Raw genomic sequence first — 17,734 nt, 5'->3', positions numbered from 1 at the left:
GCCTTGGCTTGTTTATTTTTCTTCCCGACTCTTCTCATGGGGTTCAGAGCCGCTGAGGGGTGAGGGTGAGTCCAGGCAAGGGTTGGAGGTTGGGGGTAGGTGCGGATCACACAAACAGCGCCACTGCACGCATCACCACAGGCGGCACGATGAACGAGGACCACATATGCCAAGCACGGCACGAGAGGAGGCCACGTCAGTCACAGACACAGACATCACTGCAAAGGTGGGGAAGTGGGGGACCACTGGCCTTCTGTGTGCAAAGGATTCTGGGAGGATGGGTGGAGTTTGCATATTTAAAGACAGCTGTCAGAGGCAGGAGAGTGGGGCAGGGGTCCCTGGGGAACTGAGGGGTCCTAGCAGTGGGAGGAGCTCCCAGTGTGTTGAGTGGGGTTGGTTGGTGGGGGGGGGGGGTGTGAAGGGAAATCCTTGGGGAGCTGGGTGGGGGCGGTTGAAAGGTGGATCTCCAGAGATGGGAGATCCATAGAAAGGGTCTCAAAGGTAGGGGTTTCTTAAGGAGTTGGGAAGTTTTGATGGGGAACAAGGTGAGCTTGAGAGATCTGGTACCAGGAGTGGGGTTTTCCAGGAATTTCAGGGCTCCGGGAGTTGCCTGGTGTTTGGGAGAGCTTCCAGAAAGGAAAATGCACTCTGAGGGCACCAGGAGTGGAGGTCTTCGGGGATTTGGGGGTTCTAAAACTGAGAAGTAGGTCTCAGTTTTTGAAAGGCCTTGGGAATTCTAAACATGAGAACTGGATTTAGGACCAGGAGTGAGGTTTCCCCAGGGACTTGGGCATTCTGAGGAGTGAGAAGAGGGATCTTGGCGATCCAGGAGAGGGCTTCTCAAGGGATGAGATTCCAAAAGTGAGAAATAGATTCAGGGCCCAGACAGGGGTCGCCCAGGGATTTGGGGGCTCTCAGGGTGGGGTGTCAGTCGGAGAAGAGGCTGGCGAAAGACTTCCTCAGGCTGCGGATGGTCTCAGCTTTCACCTCGTCCTGGCTAAGGCTGGGCCTGGGCGGGGCTGGCTCTGGAAGGTTGAAGGCATTGGTCAGAGACTGGGATTTGCTAGAGAGAAACAAGGTGGAGGCGTGGGAGGAAGGGGGGGAGAGGAAGGGAGGAGGGGGAGAGAAACACAACGTTACCCCAGGCCCGGCCCCAGCCCTGCCCCTCTGGTTCTGGGGCTGTGCCTGTGACCCTCCCACCCCCCAGCACGGGCCTGGACCCTGAGGGATTCTCAGGACGGACGGAGGAGCCCTGGGCCAGGCTGGGAGGACTTGCATCCAAGGTGAAGAAGCCTGGGGTTGATGGGAAGAGTTCTGGGCTGAATCTTCTCTTAACAATTCTAGGCTAGATTGGGAGGAGTGTGATATAAAGGTGATGATGGGCAGGGAGGTTTCCAGTCTAAGGGTGAGGAGTCCAGAAAAGGGGTGGTGGTTCTTGGACTACGGACAGGCTGGAAGGGGCAAATCTAAGGGGGAGCAGTTGGGTGGGGCAGGGAGGACTTCTGAGCTAAGAGAGGAGGTCTGGAATGGACCAGAAGAGGCAGAGAGGATGGTGTGATTTGGGAGGAGACTGAGATGGGCTAGAAGGGAGCCTAGACTGTAGGAAAAGCATGAGGACGACTGGGAAGAGTGAAGTAACATAGGAGGACTGTGGATTGGGCCAGGAGGAGTTTGCGGGTTCGGCTGGGGGGAGTCAGGTGGGGCACGAGGAGGATGGGTTTGGCAGGGAAGTACTGAAGGAGGGTCAGCAAGGCGCCTGGGGTGGGCCGAGAGGAGCTGGGCTGGGGGGCTTTCCCAGGGCCTACTGGGAGGATTCTGCACTTCAAAGGGGGTTTCTCTAGGATGGAGGGCAGGAGCCTCTGTGAAATGGGAGGGGTCTGGCCCAGACTGGAACTGGAGAGAGAGCTCTCAGGAGCCCTGTACAGGACCTGGGTCTGAGGAACCTGGGAGCTGGGGCTGCCCTCCAGGTGCAGGACCGCATTCTGTGAGCAGCAAGGCGAGGGCTGCTGTGGGGTCCCCTTACTTGAGCTGGGGGTGTGGGGGTCCCCCGGCAGCGGCGGTGGCAGGTGGTGGCACATCCTGGCTGGGTTTCTGGGCCAGCTGTGGCTTGGTGGGACGTCCAGCGGGGCCCGAGCCACTGGGTCGCGGCTGCTGCGTGGTGGGTGGCCCAGTGCGGGGCATGGGACCCGCCTGGCTGGCCTGGCGTGTGGGGCCGGCAGGGCCTGGGGGTTTCTGGGGTGGGCCCTGGCGCTGCTGACCACCCGGTGGAGCCCCTGAGGCCTTTGGCGGAGCCTGACCAGCGGCCGATGTCTGACGAGTAGCCTGTGGGGGGCCTGCCTGGCGCTGGGGAGAGGGGGAGGCGGGCGGGCGGGCTGCTGGAGGTGCCCCGGGGCCTCCCGCCACTGGCCGGGATTGGCGGCCTTGACCCTGGGGCAGCGGTGTGGCCTGGGACGCAGGCTGCTGGGGCGCTGATGTGGGACTCGGTAGGCGCTGGGGCAGGGGGCTGCCAGCTGGGGGTCCAAGGCCCGAAAGGTGCTGCTGACCCTGCGGGGTCGGGCGCTGCTGCAACGGGGGTCCCTGGCGTTGGGGGCCTGGGCCCGGCTGTGGAGGGCCGCCTGAGGGACAGAGAGAAAGTGCACACGTGAGAGCGAGCAAGTGAGAGGTGGGGGGCTGCCGGCAGGGTCCGGGCCCAGGAAGCTGGCCCCTCACTTACCCTGTGGCGGGGGTCGTTGCTGAGCTGGGGGCCCCGCGGGCTGCTGGGAGGTCTGGCGGCCCAAGGGCAGGGCCCCTGGGGATGGAGTCTGCGGCAGAGGAGTGGAGCAGGAGAGGTTAAAAATAGTTACCAGCCGGTGGAGCATCAGCCAATCAGAATGACATGGGTTCCCTGTGTGCTGGGTGTTGCCGCATTTGTGGCTGAGCTGAGAGGATGGCAGGTTGTGGGGTGCGGGACTCATTCCCAGGGGAGGGGTCAGGAGGCACTCAGGGAAGTCAGGGTAGCAGCTATTTATCATTTTTTAAAATAGTTGGTAACTGCTGCAACACGGGTGTGTCATGGCGATGCCCTTAGCCTGCTGATTATCAGCTCTGTGACACAGTATGACCAAGGGCTGGCCTGCCCACCACTAGCCCCCAAGGGCCAGAGCCAGGGGCCTGACCTGGCTGTGGGAGCCCCTGCCGGGAGATGCATCCCGCTGCCGCTGCCGGGGCAGGGCCTGGGCCATCTTGTTGACCACAAGCTCTACGATGAGTTGCTTGTCTTCATCCTGGTGGTCACCGATGAGCGGCATGGAGGAGCCCACCACCTGGGGGAGGAGAAGGGATCCAGTGAGGAGAGAAGCAGGAAGTGCATGGGAGGGTGACGATGACGAAGTGCTGTAACTTGGGAAAAGGCATGACTGGCGGCTGCCCAGGAAACCAACTTCAGTATGGGAAGCACCAATTACGCAGTGTGGGGAAGGCTTGTCTTTTACAAGATACCTTACAGCTTAGGACATACTAGCAAGGGTGAGCTAACGAGGGCCTACCGGCCAAATCCGACCCAGCACCTGTTTCTGTGCAGCCCCAGGCCCCGGAGCTAAGGATGGGTTTTACATATTTTAATGATTGAAAAAAACCCCAAAAGATTTCATGACGTGAAAATTATATGAAATTTAAATTTCATTGTCCACAAAGCAAGTTTCATGGGAACACAGCCACCCTTACTTTCTTGCCATATTGTCTGTGGCTGCTCTTGCAGATTGAGGAGCTGCGGTAGAGACTGTATGGCCCACAAAGCCTAAAATACGCACCATCTGGCCTCGACAGAAAACGTTTGCCAATCCCTGCTTTATAGTTTACTAGGTGCTCTGTGTTTTACAAAGAACTCTGTGGTTTACATGGTACTTTGCAGTTTACAAAGCTCCTTGCCCTTTACAAAGGACTGTTACATATATGGTGTGTTTAGACTTTGGAAAGTGCTTTGCAAAGGGCACCACTGTTTACAAGATGCTTTACCATGTATAAAGCGCTACCGTTTACCATGCACTCAGAAGTTTCAAGGTATTTTACAGTTTGCAAATTGCTTTACTGTTTACCGGGGACACTGCTGCTTATAAAGAGCTTTAGAATTTTGAAAGTGCTTTGCTTCAGTAACGAGGATTTCCCGGTTTACAGAGCTCCTCTTTAAAATAATTTTATAAAGCACTTTGCTGTTCACCAAGCAGTACCTTCCTAAGGTACTTTACAGAATGCTTTAGTATCAGCCACCACTCTCTATAAAGTTCTTTATAGCTTACAAAGTACTTTGCTGTTGGTCCAGTACAAATTCACAGAACACCAAAGGTTACTAAGTGCTTGGTCATTCACCAGAATGTCTCAGTTCACAGAGGACGTTATAGCTTCACAAGTGTTTTGCTCTTCACTAAACATGTCCAAGTTCACAGAGCCGTTTAGAATTTAGTATTTTGCCATTTGCCAGGGATGTCCCGGTTCACAAGGCACTTTACAGTTTTACATCTTGCCATTTGCTGAGGGCTCTCTAGGCCCTGGCGTGCTTCACAGTGTTGCTGCCCTGCACCTGCTCCCCCGTCTGCGCCCCCACCAAATTCTGGGGTGCTCCTACCTCAATGATGTGATCCCTTCCGTCCTTGCCATGAAGCGCTTCCACCGCGCAGATGTCCAGTCCCCCGAAGATCTCTGAGCACGTGTCCACCCACAGCTTGTACCTGCCAAGACACAAGGCAAGGCAGCCCGTCAGTGCCTGGTCTGGGCGGCCACACTTCTACCTCCCACCCCCGAGTTCAGGCCGCCCACCTGTCAGACATGGCGATCTGCTCGAGCATCGCAGAGCCGGTGTTGGTCTTCCAGTTTCCTGACACTGACGTCCTCCTGGAGAGTAAGAAGAGACAGGAGAGAGGCTTGGGGGGCCTGGGCTGCACGAGGCAGGGCAGGGGACCCCTACCCAGGCCTTGGTCTCCTTCCTCACATGTAGGCCTTGTAGTTCTGCCCGATCTTCTGGACGCGCACGTCGTATTTGGCATCAATGAAGGGCTCGGCAGTGGCATATGTCTTGGTCAGTGCCACGACACTTGCGATGTCCTGGAAGTCATGCTGGTTGTCCACCTTGACCTGTGGGAGTGGGGTGGGGAGCAGGGCCCGGTCAGGAGGGGGCGGCAGTCGGGGTGCCTTAGGGCAAATGACACAGGTGAGGTGAGTGCACAGAAATTCGGTGGACACCCCAAGGCACTCAAGCATGCATTAATTCTGGGTCTCCTGGTTTTTACATGTACACACAGACACTAAATTGGGTGTCTACAACTCTGTGAACACACAAAACCCGATCTTTAGACTTGTTTACTTTAAATGGTTAAGTTGTATGGTATGTGAATTATATCTCAATAAAGCTGTGGGAAAATTGTGTGTTTATACAGTACATGCATGTGGGCACCCAGACAAAATCAATTGTACACACAATATATAAACATACAGAAGCATGGACACACTCAAACATACAAATTACAAGTCTGCTTTTTATGGACACACAGACAAAATCGGATGGACAGCATACAGGACCCCAAGACCCTCGAATGTAAAAGATGATGTAGTGTGTGTTCAACACAGAGGCCTGCCTATATACAGACACAGTGCTGGATACACTAACAAAATAACAGGACACACAAAACTGGCTGAACGCATGATAGAAAATTGGGCCACCAAAATGTAAGAATATGAGGAAAAATACAAATAGATAAAGGACACACAATTATACAGAATTATTGTGTGCACTGAATACACAATACACTTCTAACAGGCATACCTTCTTGGAGATACTGTGGGTTCAGTTCCGGACCACCGCAATAAAGCGAAGGTCACAATAAAGCAAGTCACACAATTTTTGCACATAATTTTTTTGGTTTCCCAGTGCATATAAAAGTTATGCTTATACTGTAATCTGTTAAGTGTGCAATACATCTAAGTGTCTAAGAAAAACAATGTACATACCTTAATTAAAAAATACTTTATTGCTAAAAGATGCTAACCATCATCTGACAACGCAGGGTTGTCACGAACCTTCAATTTGTAAAAAAAATGTAGTATCTGTGAAGCGCAATAAAGCGAAGTGCAATATAACGAGGTATGCCTGTACTTATATCCGCATGATGCCAGGAACATGCATCTCTTACAAGCACGCACGTACAAAGCCCACCCGGGGACTTACCTTACCCATCCCAGAGTGTGCATGCCCCATCTTCACAACCACAGGGTACGTTGTGCTGCTGAGCTGGTAGGGTGGAAAGGGAGAGCATGGTCAGGGCAGGAGGGCTGACAGCCATGGCTGGGGGTGGTGCTGAGGGGAGCCCACCCAGCGGGAGCCACACTGAGAGCGATTTTCCCAGAAGAGGTAGGTCAGAGACAGCCAGCCACCAGCTTGGGGTCACACAGTACCTCGGAGCCCAGAATTGAACCCAGAGCCCTGCCTTCCTGTCCCTCCCTCCACCACCCCCAAGTCCCAGACTTCCCGCCTCTGCTTTCCTGGGCAGAGGCATGGGATAGGGGTGGGGGATTTTCCGGAAAAGGGAAAGTTTGTTTTTACAGTGAATGGATGATACAGAAGTGAGTGTGTGCATGTGCATGCGTGGGGGTGTAGTGGCGAGCATGTAGCAACTGGACCCCTCAGCCAGGCCTTGTGTGTGTCTCCTCCACACACATACACAACCCAGAGACACACAAACCCTCAGAACTCAGATCTACACAGCCAAACCCAGAGCTTCCCACACATGCTGAGACCCACGCAGTGGAAAGATCCACCACCAACACTGGTTCCGGAGCATGCCTTACTGTGTGGCTGCACGGAGACCCTCACAGCCAGCCAGCCAGCCCAGCAGCACACACTCAACACTCGTAGACACGCAATCAACACTTTGGGGCAGAGACATACACACAGCCCTCCTCCTCTCACCCAAATCCATGTAACAGAGGGACACGCAACACGAAGGTTATCCATGCAACACAGAGATGAACAACCCTCAGAGGCACAGCCACAGAATGCAGAGGCACACACAACTCTTGACAGGCACACAAAACAGAACTGGGCACATATTCAACACTGACAGATACACATGCAATGCTCCTAGGCATACGCACAACAAACAGAAGGACCCACACCACATGGACAGGTATACACACTTCCAGGTATTCACAGAACCACCGAGACCCACAACACAGAGACTCATACTCCTGGGCACACGCAAAGTGTATGCAGGGACGCACACACAAAAAACGTGCCTTGCTATATATACAGATGGAGAGGCATGCACACGACCAGAGACACCCACAGCCTCCTAAGTACATGGACAACACCCTGGGGTGTGTACGTGCACAGACACATTCAGGTGTGGGGATACCTCAAGTCTCCCCCAACCCTGGGTGGGGTAGAGGGGATGAACATGCAGGGCTTCACCCTCCCTCCTCTGTGCGGACAGGGGTGACAGGGTAGAGGATGGCATTCCCGGAGGGGCTGCTGGGGGCGGTGGTGGTTCCCAGTTCCCGACAGGCACAGGAAGCCCGCAGGGTCAGGGTGACCAATTGGCCTTCAGGCCTCACCCTCCCTCTGCACGCCCCCCACCCACCTTCCTCATTTCCCAAATGACTGGCGTCAGTATGGAGCGCTGAGAGGCACTGAGTTGTTACTGGGATGCTCTGATTAGCATTCCAAGGAAACCAGGCTGAAATGGCAGGTGACGTAACACAGGCACACACGCAGCTCACAGAGGTGACAACACGTCCTCAATTCCATTCGCAACCCAGACCTGTTTTACAGGGGCAGGCACAACTCCAGAAGCAGCACAAAACATACTGGGCTCGGGACTTCCCCGGTGCCGCAGTGGTTAGTCATCTGCCTGCCAATGCAGAGGACACGGGTTCGAGCCCTGTTCCAGGAAGATCCCACAGGCCATGGAGCAACTAAGCCCCGTGCGCCACAACTACTGAGCCCACGTGCCACAACTACTGAGCCTGCGTGCCACAACTACTGAAGCCCGTGCGCCTAGAGCCCATGCTCCGCAACGAGACGCTACCACAATGAGAAGCCCCATGCACTGCAACGAAGAGTAGCCCCCGCTCGCCGCAACTAGAGAAAGCCCGCGCACAGCAGCGAAGACCCAATGCAGCCAAAAATAATAAATAAATAATACAATTAAAAAAAAAAACACTAACAAAAAACCATACCGGGCTCAGGTACACTCAAGTACACACACACACACACACACACACACACACACAACACAGAAGGGCACACATCACCTAAAGGCACGCCCGCAACCCTCAGAGGCAGAGACACAGCAGGAAACTGTGTGCAAGCACACACGCACACCGCCCCCTGCCCCGAGGTTTTTAGGCTCTTTTCATAAACCTTCCTTGTTTTCTCTGGACCTAAGCCTGAACACAACACTGTGTATATGTGTATGCGCGTGCCCACACATGTGTGCATGCAGGGAGCTCTGAACACTGGGATCCCCTGGCCAACCCAAGGTTTGAATCTTGGCCTCTCCTCTTCCTAAGGCCATGTTCAACCCCAGGCAGGTCACTTAACCCTCTCTGGGCCTCAGTTTCCTGATCTGTATAAAGGGTACAATCAGGCCCAAGCACTTGGTGTGTGTGGGGACTGCCAGGTGTCTGCTGTGCACACCCAGCTGGACCCCATGCCCCCCACACCCATCCAGCTCGCCAGGAGGCCATACAGCCGGGCACCCATCCATGAAACGCCACCAGTTTCAAAACCTGCACAATAACCCGGGTCCACACAACCCCTCACCTGTAGACGGTGGGCAAAACTCTGTGCTGACTCAGGTTTCAAAGTCATGATGCTGCAGCAGGACTTCCCCTGCCCTAACTTCTCCCTTTGCACCCACCACTGACTTAGCCCCCGTCTCATTCACTCTCATTCCCCACTTTCACCATCAGCTTCTCCAGATTCCTGGTTTACTTCTCTTCCCCCTTACCTGGTCCTGCCCGCCCCCGCCCCCAACAGAGTCACTTCTTCACTCTCCTTCCTGGGCAGAACACTTGACCCCTTTGTGTATCTCATTTTCCTCATTGGTATAATGAGCACATGAACAGTCTCTAACTCACGGATGTTGTGAGGAACACATTAGTTATTTCGGGCAAAATGCTTAGCACAGTATCTGGCACACAGGAAGCCTCCATCCTCAAAAGGTGTTGGGCACTATTATTATTATTGGTTTAATATCCCTAGGTTAGCCAATATTAATTAACAAGGAGGTAATCGGGATTGACTGATAGATAAAGTACTTCCAAAGATTTTAGAGCCGTGTTTGATACATAGTAATAGTAAGCACTTCGTAGTGCTGGCGGTAGTTTCTGTTGTGGTGGTAGTGTTGGTGGTGATGGTTGTGCTAACCACTCTGAGTTAATCAAGCTTAATTAGCAAGGGGGTAATGGGGATTGGATGAGAGAACTACACAAAGGCTTCAGGGCACAGTACACAGTAAGCGCTCCATAAGTGGCTCCTATCATCACTACCATCATCATTATTATTATTGGCTGGTCCTCCTTGACCTAACCAAGGATGTTAATCGGCTCTCAGAGCCCTTTCCCAGGACCCCAGGGAAGATTCAGGCAGCATCTGGAAGTTGGTGGACAGAGATTGCCTCACGCTGACCCCCACCAGGGGCGTGGGAGGGTTTCTGGGGAAGGGGCAGGGGAGGATGGGAGGGGATCAGTTTCCTACTGACTCACTGGCCTCTTTCACCACCATTCAATTCCCCCCACCCCAATGCTCATTCATTCACCAGCGACCTCCCCGCTTGCCAGGACTGTGCCCAGCCTGGGTTAAGATCCTGGTGCCAGTTAGCCTAGGTTCAAATCCCAGCCATGCCCTGTGGTCCTGGGAAAGTTCTTCAATTCCTCTATGCCTTGTCTGGGAAATGGGAATAATACTGATAACCATCTCAGAGGCTTATCGTAAGCTTTAAGTGAGATAAATTATGCCGAGTGCTGCCCCGTACACAGTTGGTGCTATATAAATGCTGACTATTTGCCTGTGTTTTTTTTTTTTTTGAGAAGGGGTAAGACCCAGGCTCTGGCTCCATCCAAGTCTCCTGAGTTCCAATCCCAGTTCTGCCACTTATTAACTGTGACCTTGGATAAATCACTTAACCTCTCCGTGCCTCAGTTTCCCCACTTTGTATCCTTCCTCCATTCACCTGCCCTATCTCCCTCCACTGCTTCTACTTGTTTGCTCTCTGCCGCTCACCGCCCCCCCCCCCAACAGTAGGTGCACAAGAAATGCTTATTGAAGGAATGAACTAATTTGGACTTTAGCCATGGGGATTTTCGGGAATGTGGGTGATCGGATAGATTTTGGAGACTTTAGGGAATTGCACTGGATGGAATCCGGCCTGTAAGCCCTCCATGAGACCACCTGGAGGGACTGGTGCCTGACGTGGAGATGGGGGAGGGGGACGGTCAGGGCGAGGCTCAGCGGGAGGGAGAGGAGGAGGGTGCATCTCCTTTTCGGCAGCCCAGGGCCCGCCCCTTGGCCTCCACGGATGGTGGGCGGATGAGTAATGCATCCAGGAAGCCTGGAGGCCTGTGGTTTCCTACCAGCTGCCACCCCGCCCCTCGCTTGGATATTTATCCTCCGCTGCTCCGGCCCTGCCGCCATCGCCGAAGACCCAGCGCCCAGAGAGGCTACACCAGAGGTAGGCAGGGGCTTGGGCGGCCCGCAGGGCCTGGAACTGGGCTGGAGCTTTCCTGGCTGATGATACTCGGCTGCTCAGCCTGGCCAGCGGGTACCGGGAGCCTAGGCTGGTCCAGGGGAAGAGGGTGGGGGGCTGGAACTGCTTCCCTCAATCCCGACACTCCAAATTCCTTTGAACCCCTGACATCCATCCTCTCAGCTCCCCGAAAGCCATGAGCCCTTAATGTCAGATGCCTCCCAAGCTGCCAACTCCTCTAAATTCCCTCCCTGTCCCCCAGCAACCCAAACCCCTGATGCTCCCTAAACTCCCCCAGCCTCCCAATCCCCAGCCTCCCAAATCTCTAAACTCAAAGCTTCCTCTGAACCCAAATCCCTCAGGCACTCCCACCCCCTTAAGCCCCCAAACTCCGTCAACTCCTTAAATCCCCAACCTCCTCCAAATTCCTCAACTTCCCTCAACTCCCCCACCTCTTCCACCTCTCAATATGCGTAACCCCCAAACTCCCAGCCTCCCCGAAAACTCCTCCAGCTCCTCAAAGCCCAAATTCCTCAGCCCCCCACTTTCCGACTTCTTCAACACTCTTAAATTCTCAAACTCCCCAGCCCCCTTATTCCCCAAATGCTACAGCCCCATAACTCCCCCACTCACCTAGTCCCCTAAATCCCTCAAACTCCACAACTCCTAAGCTCTCCTGACTCCCTACCCCCCTAGACTCCCCTGGGCTCTCAAATCCCCAAGCCCCTTAAAATCCCCAAGCTCCCTAACCCGGTGTGTGTGCAGGGTAGAATGGGGTGGGAGGCCTGCCCAGGTACATGGATTGGCTGAGCTGGGGGCTCTCTGAACCCTCCTCCCCAGCCCCACAGAACGCACCATGGCCCCCTTTGCACCCCTGGCCTCTGGCATCCTGTTGCTGCTGTGGCTGACAGCCCCCAGCCGAGCCTGTACCTGCGTCCCACCCCATCCACAGACGGCCTTCTGCAGCTCCGACCTCGGTGAGTGTATCCGCCCTGCCCACACACTCTGGGCTTTGTTTTCCCTCTCAGTCCAGTGGGGTTCACGATGATGCCGACCTCTAGAACAATTCCACTCAGCCCCACACTGACTCTGCTTTAGCCGCTCTGCCATCCTCACGCTTTCTTGATTACTCAAGGCCCAATCCCACCTCAGGGCCTTTGTACTGTCTACTTCCTCTGCCTGGTATACCCGTCTCCCCAGGTATCCACATGGGGGGACGGGTATACCAAATGTCACCTTCTCAGGGTGGCCTTCCCTGACCACCCTGTTCAAAACTTGAGCCCCTGTCCCCTACTATTCCTGATCCCGCTCACCCAGCTCTGAAGTTCCCCATCACACTTAATACTGTCTAACTTCCTATACACTTAATTATTTTGCTTGTGTTTAGTCTCTCTTCTCCTGGCTAGAATGTGAGCTTCACAAGGAACGGATTTCTGTGTTTTGTTCACTGTTATGTCCCTGACGCCAAGAACAGTGCCTGGCACAGAGAAGGCGCTCCAAAATATTTGTTGAGTGAACGAACACATGATGAATATGTGAAAAAGGCTTGAAGCAGTGCTTGGCTAAGAGTAGGCACCAACATACAGATGAAGCAATTAACAAATGCATAAATCGCTAGGGTGCTGTATGGCATTCAGCAATCCCTATTTAAGTATGTGCTTTGCTAGTATTATTATTGTGATTATTTTTATTGGCTCATGCAGTCCCTTTTACTCGTTTTTTTCCCCTGTTCTCCTGCAGTCATCAGGGCCAAGTTTGTGGGGACTGCAGAAGTCAACCAGACCACCTTTTACCAGCGTTACGAGATCAAGATGACCAAGGTATCCCTCCTGCCCCTTCCCCCAGCAGTTCCTAAAATCTTCCTCCCTGTCGAAACAAAAGCCTTTGGCCACTGGTTTGGCGAGGAAATTAGCTGTGATATCAGAGTGCTATACGACTTCAGGGAAGAATGTGGAGTGGGAGGAATATGTCAGTAAAAGATTCTTCCCCTCATCCGTTGACAGATGTTCAAAGGGTTCAGTGCTTTGGGGGATGCCTCTGACATCCGGTTCATCTACACCGCCGCCATGGAGAGCGTCTGCGGATACTTCCACAGGTCCCAGAACCGCAGTGAGGAGTTTCTCATAGCTGGTGAGGCCCCACCCCATCGCCCTGTGCCACGCCACCCCTCCGCTGCTGCCTGGCAACTGCAAGGGAGGGAGGGGAGGCTCTGTGGGAATGGTCCCAGTTGAAATGGGGACCGCCCCAATTTCAGCCTATCAGAAGGCTGGGGCTTTGCCCAGCGGGGTCTGTGGTCCTGGGATACCAATCTGGCGCCACTCTGTCCCTGGCTCAGCCAATCAGAATCCACCTGTTGACCCCCCCCCCGCCCCCTCCCGCAGGACAACTGTCGAACGGGAACCTGTACATCACCACCTGCAGTTTCGTGGCTCCTTGGAACAGTCTGAGCTCCGCTCAGCGCCGGGGCTTCACCAAGACCTATGCTGCTGGCTGTGAGGAATGCACAGTGAGTGCCTGGACATTGCCCGCCACCTGGGGAGCAGTCCTTGGGCTCTTCCCCAAACCATGGCTTGTTTCTGGTTCCCTCTGACTATTCCTTGTCCCTATGGCTGCTTCCCAAACCCTAGGGATGTCCCTGATCTCTCTTGCTGTTCCCTCAAATCTGAGACTGTTCCCCTGGACATTCTGCTTGTTCCTTTGCCCTGTGTCTGATACCTGGGAATTCACTGTTTCCTGGACTTTCTGGCTGCTTCCTGTCCCTCTGACTCCCCCTTGTGACTGCTCGGCCACTCTGACTGTTCCAAGACTGCTCCCTGATGGCCCTGAATGTCCTCTGACCCCAGTGACTATCTCTGAGCCCCACATCTCCTTATGCTTAAGTTTCCTGCCCACCGGTTGTTCCCTGCTACCTCCAGCTGTTCCCTATCCAATGGGACAGGTCCCCAGGAGACCTGCCTGACTGTTCCCCCATCACCATTCCGGGAAGCTGATCCTTTCCCTGGATTGCTGTCACCTCCTCAAGCCCAATGACTGTTCCCCACAATGGGAGGGAGTGTTCTTGAGTCTGTACCCAGGTGGGGTGACACCAGGTCTCCCCAGCAGCTCCAAGTTAAAAGCTGAGGAGCAGAAAGTTCTCCTCTGGAGGGGAGATAGGGGCAGGAGGAGAAGCCCTCAGAGATGTGTTTCCCTCCCCTCCTCCAGGTGTTTCCCTGTTCATCCATCCCCTGCAAACTGCAGAGTGACACTCATTGCTTGTGGACGGACCAGCTCCTCACAGGCTCTGACAAGGGCATCCAGAGCCGCCACCTTGCCTGCCTGCCCCGGGAGCCAGGGATGTGCACCTGGCAGTCCTTGCGGCCCCAGATGGCCTGAATCCTGCCCCCAGCAGAAGCTGAAGCCTGCACAGTGTTCACCCCCATTCCCACTCCCGCCTTTCTTTCTCCAAGACAATGAAATAAAGAACTACCACTCAGCAGGCAGTGTCCCTGTGTAGTGTCTGGGAACAAACCTATGTCAGACGACTTGGTGGGAGCAACCTGGGACCAACGCTGAGGGGGTGTGGCATGGGGTCCAGCTCCATGGGTAGCCTGGGGGCTGGCCCTACCCTCACCCAACCTTCAGTACTTCTCCCTGAAAAATGGGTCTCACAGTCCCTACCCAGAATCCTTCCGAGGTCTGTGCTAGGGTTGGAGGATGATTAATGAATGGGTGCATTCATTCACTGGGTATTTTTTTGGGGGGTCAAAACACATGAAACTCTCATAACAATAACTTCCTGTGTAAGATTACTAACAGTGATTTTAATTTCTATACTGGCAGTGTAGTGTAGTGGTTAAGAGCCTAAACACTAGAGCCAGGTCATTTGCAGTCAAATCCTGCCCCTTCCATGTACTAGCTCTGAGACCTTGGGGAGATCACATTACCTCTTTATGCCTCAGTTTCCACATCTGTAAAATTCGTATAAAACGAATGCCTAACTCCTAGGGACAATGTAACTTTATGTGTAAAGTGCCTGGAACTGTGTTAGGCACATAGCACTTACAAGTATTAGTTAGTAGTAGTAAGATAAATGTAATTTAATGTATAACTTTAGTAGTGATCATTCTTCTCACTAATGATTATTTACAATATTGAAAATCACATTTAATGTCAGGAATGATAATTTACAATATTGGAAATAATGTATAATATCAGTAGTAATAATTGAATGCACCCTGGAAACTTAGTTTAACTCGTGATCCTGATAATCTCCCCCACAGATGTTACAAATATTTAATATGCTCATTTGTTTTTTCTTATTACTATGATACTTTTACACTGCTTCCCAGTGTGCAAATCACCCCACTTAAAAATACCAACATTAAAAAGACTTCTGAGGACAACCCCTCTCCCCACTGATAACGTTCCCCACTATGAAGTCCTCACTGTGGACAAATCACCACATTTATAAATCTCTATTGTTGCCAAAACTACAGGTGACAAATCTCTAAGCCCTTGGTAAATGTTTCCTTTGAAAAGTCCCCTCTCTTCACCGTACAAATACCTCTTTCACAAATACCGCACTAACAAATACCTCTGTTGAGCTACCCTCTTTATTCATAAATATCCCATTGACATATCTCCATTGAAGACCCCCCCCCATTGACAAATATCCCCATTCACAAATACCCAGCAGTAATCTATCACCCACTCATGGACCCCAGTGACAAATATCTCTCTTCATAATTACCTAATCCATTGGCATATCTCCTATGACCACTCAGTTGACAAATCTCTCTATTCATAAATACCTTTCTATGACATAATTCTCATTGACAACCTCTACTGACAAATCTTCCCATGTATTCTACTGGCATATCTCCCCATTCAGACATACCCATCAAAATGCTCTCATTGTCAATCTTCCTATTCAGAAATACCCACCATTGATATCTACCTCGTTGATAAGCCCACTTTAAAATCTTTCCATTCATAAAACCCCATCCATCCATCCATATAGCCCCTCTTGATTGACTCCCCCCATTGACACATTTCCCCATCCTTAGATATCTCTAGTTGGAAAATCTCCCTGCTGGAACAGCTCCCAATATATTACCCTATATGTTGAAACATCTCTCCACACCCCCCAATGACAGATGAAGAGGCAGATTTCTATACGAACAACCCTTCCTTTTTATCAATACTGACACCTATATCTCACTCTCCAGCCTTGGACACTTCCTGTGCCAGTAGTGGTGAAATCTGATGACCAACCCCAGTTATACTGTAGAGCGTCCACCAAAGGAAGTGATTAGGGCACAAGTTCTCTCTGGATGTAGGGGTGAAGGTGGAGTTTAAAAAAGAGATTAGTTGAAAGTCTGCATGAGAAGCTGTGAGAACCCCAGACAAGCCCCAAATACCAATCCCCACTCCAATAGAAGGCTGTAGACATGATCTCTTCTAAGAGTAAAACAGAGGGTTCAAATGCGCAGGAGTGCCCAGGCCGCACCTCCCTGTTGTTGACTATTTATCCACCACTGAGCTTGGGCCTCCTGCTGAACCTCTGTGGAGAGCTACAGCTCTGATGAATGGAGGTGGGGCCGTTGGTACCAGAGGCCCAGTCTCAGTGTCCTTTCCCCCCACCACACCATGGGGGCCTCCCCTGACCCCAGGCCCCTGGAAAGTAGTAGTGTTAATTAAATGTTCCCTGAATCTTCTCTTGATTGGGGGTGAGCTGGGCCAGGGAAAAGTCATGCTTCAACTCCCCCCACCCCCACTGTGTCTACAGGTCCTTGCCATGAGTACCAACTTCCTGCTGGTCCCTGCTTTGCTCCTGGCTCTGTCCCTGACCACCCTTGGGCTGGCTCTCATACTGTTTATTGTAACTCAGACATGGGTAAGTCTGGGTAGACCTCAGAGAAGCCTCCGATGCAGGGACTCACAGTGAGGTTCCAGAAGGGTGGATAAAGCCCCTTGAGGTGGTTGAACCTGGATGGTAGCTGCTCTGCAAACCCTTTTTTCCCAAGAGTCTTGGGGACGGGGAAAATCTTGAATGTTTGAACCCCAAGGGGTCCCCTGACACATTTCTCCCACCCTTAGTCCTTGTGGCTTAATTCCTGGATCTTCTCACTGAGATCATGAGTTCAAGTAACCAGGGCACCCTGCTCACCTCTTCCCTGTACCCACCTCCCCACCAAAATACAAGCCCCTACCTTGCTCTGACTGAAGGAATAGGGTGGGTCTTTGAGATCCAAAAGCTAATGATGCGATACTAAGACCCAGCCACTCACCCCATAAATGCTCCTCAGTCCCAGTGTCCCTCTCTCTTCCCCCCCACCACAGACAATCAACGTTCTGAAAGGGGTCCTGAAACTCTGGGTCATGAAAGTACCCAAATATAAAGAGCAATGTGGTTGTATCTATCTACACACCCACCAAGAACAGTGGTGGTGACATCCATGGGGAGAAGTTGTCTTCTATCTCAGGTCAGCCAGCCTGTCCCCACCCTGCATGGACTCCTCATCCTCAGACTTCCGGCTCCGTCCCAGCCCTGGAACAAAGTGCCCCTCCCTGGGGCATTCTTCCACCAAATACTCCCAACCTCAGGATACTGTGCTCCTCATTTCAGCCAACCACAGCAAATTCTGTCCCTGACCCATAATGCCCTGGATCTTTGGGACTGACCACCTGGGGATCACAATCTGTCCCAGCCAAATGACACTTTACTGACCATCAGGACATGGCATCCATCCCCTCTAGGCTCTTTGAGGGTTGGGAACCTGCACTGAGTTGTGTAGCCTTGGAAGGGGCTCGGGGAGGAGTATATCAGGAAGGTATCTTGAATGTCTACATGTAAGGATGCTAGGCCTTGAGTGTGCCCCTCAGGTATGCCTGCAGCCACAGCTCCAGCTCCTCTCTGTTCTTTCTGCTCCCTGTTCCTGTTTGCTCGTCCCTACTTCCTCTCCTGATCCCCTGCCCCAGCTCCTTCTCTGTGTTCTATCCCTCCCCCCGCTGCTGCGCCCTCTCCTCGCTCTCTTCTT

General features: G+C 52.8%; 2 protein-coding genes across 3 annotated transcripts in view; one reads left to right on the top strand and one right to left on the bottom strand.

The window, feature by feature from the left end:
• Positions 1-2: 2 nt before the first annotated feature.
• SYN1 (synapsin I) overlaps positions 3-17,734 on the bottom strand; it is a 43,533-nt gene continuing 25,801 nt past the window's right edge. The window contains exons 6-13 of one of the 2 annotated variants that reach the window (XM_060088130.1): positions 6,197-6,259; positions 4,964-5,106; positions 4,792-4,866; positions 4,601-4,703; positions 3,156-3,302; positions 2,714-2,801; positions 2,024-2,615; positions 3-1,063 (exon numbers count right to left, since the gene is read on the bottom strand). In XM_060088130.1, the coding sequence (XP_059944113.1) occupies positions 928-1,063; positions 2,024-2,615; positions 2,714-2,801; positions 3,156-3,302; positions 4,601-4,703; positions 4,792-4,866; positions 4,964-5,106; positions 6,197-6,259 (1,347 nt within the window). In that variant the 3' untranslated portion in view covers positions 3-927. The remainder of the gene's footprint in view (positions 1,064-2,023; positions 2,616-2,713; positions 2,802-3,155; positions 3,303-4,600; positions 4,704-4,791; positions 4,867-4,963; positions 5,107-6,196; positions 6,260-17,734) is intronic. The other variant, XM_060088131.1, reaches the window with a different exon arrangement.
• TIMP1 (TIMP metallopeptidase inhibitor 1) lies at positions 10,617-14,187 on the top strand. Its single transcript, XM_060086990.1, has 6 exons — positions 10,617-10,700; positions 11,556-11,692; positions 12,456-12,535; positions 12,719-12,845; positions 13,097-13,221; positions 13,917-14,187. Exons 2-6 carry the CDS (start codon positions 11,572-11,574, stop codon positions 14,085-14,087), a joined length of 624 nt encoding a protein of 207 aa, XP_059942973.1. The 5' UTR covers positions 10,617-10,700; positions 11,556-11,571; the 3' UTR covers positions 14,088-14,187.

The sequence above is a fragment of the Mesoplodon densirostris genome, chromosome X (genome assembly GCF_025265405.1).
Source record: "Mesoplodon densirostris isolate mMesDen1 chromosome X, mMesDen1 primary haplotype, whole genome shotgun sequence".
NCBI classification, from domain to species: domain Eukaryota; kingdom Metazoa; phylum Chordata; class Mammalia; order Artiodactyla; family Ziphiidae; genus Mesoplodon; species Mesoplodon densirostris.
Note: the sequence above shows the minus strand (reverse complement) of the source record. Positions and strands in the feature narration are given on the sequence as shown.